The sequence below is a fragment of the Mangifera indica genome, chromosome 1 (genome assembly GCF_011075055.1).
Source record: "Mangifera indica cultivar Alphonso chromosome 1, CATAS_Mindica_2.1, whole genome shotgun sequence".
NCBI classification, from domain to species: Eukaryota; Viridiplantae; Streptophyta; class Magnoliopsida; order Sapindales; family Anacardiaceae; genus Mangifera; species Mangifera indica.
The window spans coordinates 21,808,831-21,818,199 of record NC_058137.1 but is presented as its reverse complement, the minus strand read 5'-3'; the positions used below and the strand labels follow the sequence as shown (position 1 = coordinate 21,818,199).

The window sequence follows — 9,369 nt, the reverse complement described above, 5'->3', positions numbered from 1 at the left end:
GTTTGTATGAATTAGAGATCATTTGGACTGTTAAAGATTAGTATGAACTGAAAGGACTGGTTTATTAAATAAATAGAGGAGGTAGTTTTGTCACTAAGTTTATCTCACGTTTTGACTGCCTTATATATGGAATTATGAGTGCTATTATATCTCGTTGGAAAGCTCTTTGAATTATCTTTTCAGTGATATATAGCTTGCATGAATTGAGAATCATTGGGATTGTTAAATATTGCATGAACCAGAAGGACTGTTTTATCAAATAAACAGAGGAGGCAGTTTTTGCCATTGACTTTATCTGTTGTTTTGACTGCTTGATTGAATGAATTATGAGTGTTATATAGCTTGTTAGAAAGCTCTTTGAATCCTCTTTCAACGATATATAGTTTGTATGAATTAGGAATTGTTTGGACTGTGAAATTATATGAAAAAGAAGGCTACCCTGTCAAATGAATAGGGTTGTGAACAGTATTTCACAGTTTTGGAAAGGAAAAGAAAGAAAGGAAAGGAAAGGAAAGGAAAAAAAAAAAGAGAAAAAGAAAAGAAAGAAAAGCAAGAAAAGGTTGGGACTCAAGATTTAGGAGTCGTCCTAAGAGTAATGTCTGGTGAGTTATGAATAAATTTAAATGGAAGCAAAATTAGTAAGATATAAGACTCGTATACATGTTATAAACTATGAGGGGACACTTTACACTACACCGCCCGCAGTAGGGCACGTCCGTAGTAGGACATAGACCCCTAGTAGGGTTCGCTCACAGTAGAGCATGCTCGCAATAGAGCTTAATTCAGATTCAGAAATAGTGTAGTGAAAGAAAAAGAGCTTGAGCTTAGAAAAGTGTCAAATCCCTATAGTTAGCTTCCAGAAAGTATCAAATAAACACCAGATGGGACAAAGTATGACCTAAATAGTAAAGAGTGAACTAAATTACCCCCTCAATCTCTTATAGAGGTTAAGATGTGAGGTTGAGTCCCAAAAGTGAGTTAGAATAGGAAAAAAAAATAGTTTACTTGATTCTTTTCCTTTACTGAGTGTTCTTATCACTCACTCCCTTTTCTTTCCTGATTGCAGGTACAGGTGATTGAGGTAGCTGTGAGGCAGGGTCATGTCAGCGTAGGTAGATCCGACTGGAGCAAGTTATCTCTGGTTTATATTACATGCATACAGTGGCATGTTCTTATCGACTTTTGACTTTTTAAGATTATAGTACAATTGCATATGATTACTCTCTATTCTCATATGCTTTCAGATGAGTTTTTATATGAGCATATACATCTTTGGTTCGCTTTCAGATTTTCAGTTTTCTTGGAATACTTCCTAAATACTTTTAATGATGCGTTTAGTTTAAAGTATTTTTAAAAAAGAAAAAAATAGACGCTCCGAATATTAATTCGTAACATTTCTCCTTCAATGGGTAGTACTTCTAAGGAGGGATATTACATTATGTTTTCTAACTAGATCCATGAGTTTCGATCAGGAAAAAAAAGTTATTTTAAGCACATATTTTCTAAACAAAACTCATGGTTTTAACCAAAAAAAAAAAACAAGGGTTAACATGTACAGGAAAAGCTTGGCCAATAAAAGAGTGTGAATCGAATAAAACCAATAAAATTTAATCCATTTTCCTAGTCTAGGATTTCAACCAAATTTGGCCAACTTTTGTTTATTATATTTGCACAAATTTTGGTCGTATAGGTTATTGTAACTAGATTTAACCAACATTCATAGCTTATTATTTGAGTTTATGTTTATTTCTCCTAACTTATTTTTCTTTTTGTATTGTGTAAAAATGTTTAAAATGATCTCTACAATTTAACAAGAGGTAAAGAAAATCCAAAGAAAATGTCTAAAAAGAACTTTAAAATTCTAAAATAAAGTTCAACCAAATATTGCATATGATATTTAACCAGTTCGAGAGGAATATTTGACCTTATTCATATGAATAATTATAAATCAACTTCAACATTAATGATTGCCCTTGAAAGACCGTGTCTATTATAGAAGAATCATTACAACTCAACCAACCAATTCTAAAGAAATCTTCTAAGTTTAGCTTCAACATCGATGACTAGTTCTAACCATCTATACCTCAAGATTAGTCTCTAAATATTCATAAGACCCTTGTATGGTTATTGATTAAGACTAATCCATATAAATCATAACAAGTGTACCATTATTAAAGGTTTTTATGGATTAGTCAAGTATATAGATTCATCCATAGCTATCTAATTTCTCTGTTATTTATTTTATGGATCATATTGTTAAGTGAATCGATCAAATATATTAATAACTTTGAATTAAACACATAATAATTAACTGCCAAGAATTGTAGCATTTATAACAATGCGAATCAAAACAAAATTGTTATAATCCAAAGCGTTGTGAGAAGTACATCACAATTAAAATATAAATTTTAAAAAATTGTTTTACATAATCATGTTCCATTACTTATTGTCTATTACATCGTAAATATAAGTGAATTTTTGTTTTATAAAAAAGAGTAATACTATGTGTATATATTTTTGATATATAATTTGGGTGTACAAATGATGTGTCATCAATTGAGTGAGTATTCTTTTATAATTAATTCAAAATCATCTAATTACATAATAACATATCATTTATGTATCAAAAGTCTATACACGTAATTTTATTGTTAGAAAAAAAGCAATATTATGTGTGCATATTTCTAAGTCTCTTTCTCTTAGGTTGCTCTTAACACTAGGATATGACATATCCACATACTTGCTAGTTTGTTCCCCTTACCTTGCTCTCACCATTCATATACTTGACAATATGACAAATTCACATATTCACATATCGTCTAATTGCTCCTTAATTAATGTATGTTGGTTTATATATGTAGTACCTTTAACTTATTGTATACTTTTTACAGTTGTCATTATATTGAATGTGACAAGTCAAACAACAACTCTTTTACGATTGATAATTCAAAGTATTATTAGTTAGATGTTCCCTACAAAACACAAGAAAAAATGTCTAGGAGAAATAAAACTTAATCTCGTTCAATCAAATTTAGCTAAAACACTTTATTCGAAAATAACATATAAAAGTATTCAATAAAATTTCGTTGAATCTATACTAATTTTACTAAAACCATCCATTTGGACAAATAGACAAACATTTGTTGGCCTAATCTAGCCAACACCCTTATCAACCGATATTTTTATTTATACATTAACCTTTTTTTTTAGAATCAAACCAAGAGTTTTTACTAGAGAATGCGTACTTATAAAACTTACTCCTTTGTCTTTGAATGGCGAAACTCAGCCCTAAAAATTATGTCTTTACAAAGCAAAACAAAAAAATGAATTTGGGATGTTGTAAGTCGATTTAGAGAAGGGAAAGCAGTTTTTAGCTCCCCTCTAATTGATTTCAACCCTCACTTTTAAAATTATCTTTTTTATAAATTTAACTTTAATTTAAATTTCTAGAAATAAATTATCCATTTCTAAACACACTCATTCTTTATCTTATATATTAAAATATCAAGAGGTGTTGGAGAGATCACCCATTGCCCGTTTAGGTTGGCAACCACATTGAAAGTTAGTTGCTACATTTCATCTGTTGTGATTGGCTAACTATGAGCGACAAGTTTTAGGCTATCCCAAACTAGTGTTGAATTACTTGGATATATGGTAATCCAAGGCTCTTCTATGCAACCTTTTGCAAGACGTCTATGACAATGAAGTATGGTTGAACACTTCCTTCAGCTCTAAATTGATTTTGCGATTTTTTGTCACCAACTAATGTGTCTAATATAAAGTTTTGTGTATAGTAGATTACGATAATAATACTAAGGATTTGTTAATGAATTTTAATATTTATTACGATGATATAAAATAATTATAAACAAAAAATTAAATTTAAAGGATTTTTACGTTATTCAATCTAATAATCGAAAAAGTTGTATCTATGGTATGATATTAATTAATTGGTATTGATGCAATTATATATCTTGGGAAGAATTTAACTTCCATGCAAAGGATCCTAAAGATAGCTGGACTTTTAGAAAGACTTTTTGCTCTATTTGAAGATCATACACACAAATAATGACTATATTTTAAGTGAATGTATCTAAAAAAAATTATATTTGTTAGCTATTTATCAACCCCTATCTTTGTCCCTTTATTATTTGAGTTGACCCATTCATAATTATAAGAGTAACAGGAAAATATATACATCTTAAAATGATGAAATTCGAAAAAACAGAACTGAAATTCGAATTTTAAAAATTGAAATACCCTAGAATGGTAATAATCGAAATTTTTTTTGAAAATCTGGAAAATACGAGTCGATATATCGTAAAATAGTGAAATCAGCAAAAACAGAACTGAAATTCGAATTCTAAAAGTTGAAATACCCTAGAATGGCAACTATCGAAAAATTATTCAGAAATCTGGAAAATACGAATCGATATATCTTAAAACTGTGAAATTAGTAAAAACGGAACTGAAATTCGAATTCTAAAAGTTGAAATACCCTAGAATGGCAACAATCGAAAAATTCTTCAGAAATTTGAAAAATACGAATCAATATATCATAAAACGATATAACCCCTCCAATTAATATCAAAATGCCCCTCTAATTTTAATAAAATTTCATTTAACCCTTCATAATGAGTGAGGAGGGTTTATATAAATGAGAAAAAGAGTAATTTTGACACTTTAGAAAAAGTCATAAGCATTTTTGTTTAGGAATAGTTAATTTGGGTATTTTTGCTTGAAAATAGTGGCTTTGGGCATTTTTGCTTAGTAAGAGAGTATTTTGGCCATTTTTTATAATTTGTCTTTAAATAATAAGATCTAAGCCTTCCTAATATATATACTATTCTTAAGGATTTGTTTATATTTTTGATTGAACCAGACAGAATAATCGCATTAACAATGTAATCCCCATTTTTTAATAGATTAAAGAAAACTTTCCCCGGTTGGCACGGGAAAAAATAGAAAAATTATTTCGTTGATGTGGATAGATAATCTGTCTAATAGGGTCTTTCTTACTGTTTCGAAGTATAAAGTTTTTTGTGCCCCCCAACAATTGGGGGATGTGAAATATGTTTAGTCGCTAGTACTATAGTTAATTGTTGATCGTAGCCTAACGGAAGTCGTATGTGCTAATTTGGATGAGGAAAAGTTGTTCGTGGGGAGGAATCTACCATACAACAATTGTAAACCCCACACCTTGGTCGAGCTAAACCACAGGGGGGTAAAGTACATTTATTTGTTTACTTCTAGGAGAAAGAAGGGCCGGCTGGCTGCACGAGGCATAGTGGTAGCTGGAGCTGCCATGGTAGTTGGAGCTTCCCTCTTAATAAATTTTTTCCTTTCTCCCCGCTACATTTACAATATATAGGCATAAACACCTCCGCCTGCTCTTCACATAAAACATTAACATCACACTCGTTGCAGTTTCTTTCAATGGCTTCTACCACTCTCACAGCTCTTGCACAAGAGAAAACCCTTAATCCGAAATTCGTTCGCGATGAAGATGAGCGTCCGAAGGTGGCGTATAACGAGTTTAGCAATGAAATTCCGGTGATTTCACTGGACGGAATCGATGAAGTTGATGGCAGAAGGGGTGAAATTTGCAAGAAAATTGTTGAAGCGTGTGAAGAATGGGGTATTTTCCAAGTTATTGATCATGGTGTTGACACTAAGCTTATATCCGATATGACTGCTCATGCAAGAAAATTTTTCGCTTTGCCACCAGAGGAAAAGCTCCGATTTGATATGTCCGGCGGCAAGAAGGGCGGCTTCATAGTCTCCAGCCACCTCCAGGTGAGGTTTCATTTTAAATTATTGTCAACCATTCAACCATATATGCCAAATGGGACCCAAAAAAGCTTTCCAAGAAGCAAATTATTTAAAAGCCTACCAACCATTCTTCAACAAATTTTCCTCATTAATATCTTTACTTTTTTATCTCAATTTTCGGATATTCTACATTTCTGGGTCCATTTTTTTCTAAATATGTGAGAATAATTGAAAGTTGAAACTGCTAACTCAGTGGAAAAACTTTCTTACATTGGAAGAAGTAATATGAGTATGGCGTGCCAGTTTTAGGACTGGGAAATTTTTCAAAACTGTTTTTTAAACCGTTTAAAAATTTATCAGTTCAAATTAAACCAAATTAAATCATAACTTTTAAACAATTTAGTTTAATTTTATGGTTTAAATTGAATAATACAGATCTTTAGAGATTATCCAAATTTATTTTAGTTTAATAGGGTCTAAGAGGATTTTCATCTCCAACAAATATATGATATATTGTTTTTCATTATACGTATGCATTTAATTAATAAAACAGGGAGAAACGGTTCAAGATTGGCGTGAAATTGTGACATACTTCTCATACCCAATTAAGAACCGAGATTATTCACGGTGGCCGGACAAGCCGGAAGGATGGAGAGATGTAACAAAGGAGTACAGTGAGAAATTGATGGGACTAGCATGCAAGCTTCTTGAGGTTTTATCTGAGGCTATGGGATTAGAGAAGGAAGCTTTAACTAAAGCTTGTGTGGATATGGACCAAAAAGTTGTGGTCAATTTCTATCCGACGTGTCCACAACCCGACCTTACCCTTGGACTCAAACGCCACACCGATCCAGGAACCATCACCCTCTTGCTTCAAGATCACGTGGGTGGGCTCCAAGCCACTCGCGATAATGGCAAAACTTGGATCACCGTTCAACCTGTCCCAGGAGCTTTTGTGGTCAACCTTGGTGATCATGGTCATGTAAGTAGTAGTATTATTTATTTTAACTCCACTATTGTCGGCTTTGTTTTTGACATTACACCCGTGTGTACAATTGTGGCCAGTATCTGTGCAATGGGAGGTTCAAGAATGCGGATCACCAAGCAGTGGTGAATTCAAACAGCAGCAGATTATCCATTGCTACGTTTCAGAATCCAGCACCAGAAGCTACAGTATACCCACTGAAGATCAGAGAAGGAGAGAAGGCTATACTAGAGGAACCAATCACATTTGCAGAGATGTACAGGAGGAAGATGAGCAAGGACCTTGAGCTAGCCAGGCTAAAGAAATTGGCCAAGGAGCAGCAACTGCAAGACTTTGAGAAAGCCAAATTGGATGCCCGGCCCCTAGAAAACATCCTTGCTTAATTTACCTATACCAATTTCCCACTACATATTGTGCTTACATATTTTCGTCTACTTGAATTCTGCTGTAATTGTTGGTCAGTAAGCCAGTGTTGTTCTTAATCTTATGTGGGCGATTGGCTGAATGCTATATTTACAATTCATTAAAATAAATTAAGCACACTTCTTACCATCAAAATTGCTTCTTGTAGCTTCTCTTCCGAATTAAAAAACTCAAATAATTTTATTTGTAACAAACTATAACTAAAAAAATTGATCGACCAAAAAATTTAAATACCCACTTCAGTTCTCTCTCTTTCGCTCCATGTGAAATCAATCTTAGTTGGTAAAATATTATCATCAATTACTGTTTAGTCTTTCTTATATGGTAAAGTAGATTACAGTTTAGAAAATAATTTTCCTTCGCATGGTTACAATGTAACTTGTTATTGTCAAAGACTCAAACCTGTTCCAATTAAGATATTACATTTTCTGTCACTACTTACTCACTATGGATTTGGAGAAAGCAAAATGGTCACAATTCAGATTATTTAAGGCCAAATGATGGCCCCTTTCAGATTCTGGCTAGAATATCGGAAACTTGAAGTCTTTTTTTAAAAAATGTACTTGGTAGTCGTGCGTTGTCTCATAATGAAGAACCACATTCGAGTTAAATTGCAGGTTTATGGTTGTTGGGCTTCTACACGTGGACAATATCTGCTCTACTTGAAGACATTGTGGTTGTTGGGCTTCTTAAAGTTATATGTTTGGATTTTCTATTAAATTTTATTTTCAAAATCCCTCGACATAGTTCGATAACTATCACAATGCACACTCTATTTCTAATAACTCCACTCAAAATAAATGTCCACCTAGATGTTGATTTGTTATCACTTATAATTTAACTTTCATCTATGTATTTTTTTTGTAAATGTATATTAAAAAACAAAAGACGTAGGCCTTCAAAAGAGGCAAGAGAAAGTATTCTAAATTTATCTTGTTCTTTTATATTTATTATTGCGAGATTGAGAATAAGATTGCAAAAGCTATACAAAAGCATGTACAAAGCTATATAGTCATGGCCCAAATCTAAAATAAACTTATACACATGGGCACAAAACATTCGCACAACAAGACAAGATTTAGGTTAAGGAGATAGACAAAAATACAAAGAGAATGGTTATCATATCTTGAATATCTATCAGAGTTTTTGCTATGATAGGGTTTAAGAGAGAGAACCAAGCAAACATAAAAAACTAAACTGTCAAGTTTGTTCCAATAAACCAAGTAAAGGAGCCAAAAAACTTGGAAATCAAGAGAAAAACATGAGCCAAGCAAGGGAAATAACATAATGCCAATCCATTGGAGATATCACAGCAAACCAACACAAAGGCGGAGAGGACAAACTGATGCCGAAGGGACAGAAAATGGGACTTCACGTCGGAAAAACAAGGAAAACACAGTGGCAATCACAACATGGGGCCTGCTAACCACCCTAAAATCTATCCAAAAGACCTTCAGATGAAGAATGTAAAATCTCAGAGAAAGGAAGAACCACATCAATCTCAAGTAAATCTGTCGAACATAACCAGTTCCCTGATTTTGAAAATTCCAAGGCATTTGCAGGATCATGGGGACAACAAAGGCTAGACCGAGCGACTTCAACGCACTGACCAACACACCTCTCAGCAGGCCTGGAGGAGGGATAACTATCGCCCAGAAATTACTGTTCCAAATACATCTAGATAAGCATTGAAAAAATTGTGCAAAAAGTATCTAGAATGCCCATTCCACCAAAAAGGAACGTTTGTTCCACTGACCAGATTACTCATTTAACGAGGAACAACCTAGTTCCAATGGTCATTCATGATTTTGCCTAAAATCGAGCAATATTGAAGAAAGAAGGATGAAACATCCATTCAAGAAGTGAACACTGTTCCATACGATCTCCAGCCAAGAACGAGACCGTTCTCAAGGCCATTCAAACTTCTACCAAAAGTTAAAGAAAACTACTGTTTGAAGATTGAAATGTCTGTTCAAGAAGTCCAACGCCCCTTTTCACAACATCTCAAAGTCATATTCAAGATATCGTGGAAGTCCTCAAGAGTTTGGACAAAATTGAGGGAAGAAGTGAACTCAAGGTAGAATGTCCATTTGTATATTGGAATGCTCGTCCCTCAGGCAATTATCCAGTCGTTCCACCAAGAACGAGATTGTTCTGATGACTGTGACCAATTATGCTCAAATTAAATA

The 9,369-nt window shown here is 33.3% G+C and overlaps 1 protein-coding gene across 1 annotated transcript; it reads left to right on the top strand.

Annotated features, from left to right (window-relative positions):
• Positions 1–5,271: 5,271 nt before the first annotated feature.
• Positions 5,272–7,315, top strand: LOC123194609 (naringenin,2-oxoglutarate 3-dioxygenase). Its single transcript, XM_044607899.1, has 3 exons — positions 5,272–5,796; positions 6,326–6,754; positions 6,838–7,315. The coding sequence occupies exons 1-3, from the start codon at positions 5,437–5,439 to the stop codon at positions 7,138–7,140; spliced, it is 1,092 nt and encodes a 363-aa protein (XP_044463834.1). The 5' UTR covers positions 5,272–5,436; the 3' UTR covers positions 7,141–7,315.
• Positions 7,316–9,369: the final 2,054 nt, after the last annotated feature.

Coding starts and splice junctions, on each gene's coding strand:
- LOC123194609 (XM_044607899.1), top strand. CDS start 5,437: ATGGCTTCTACCACTCTCACAGCTCTTGCACAAGAGAAAACCCTTAAT. Junction 5,797..6,325: donor TAGTCTCCAGCCACCTCCAG/GTGAGGTTTCAT, acceptor TTAATAAAACAG/GGAGAAACGGTTCAAGATTG. Junction 6,755..6,837: donor ACCTTGGTGATCATGGTCAT/GTAAGTAGTAGT, acceptor AATTGTGGCCAG/TATCTGTGCAATGGGAGGTT.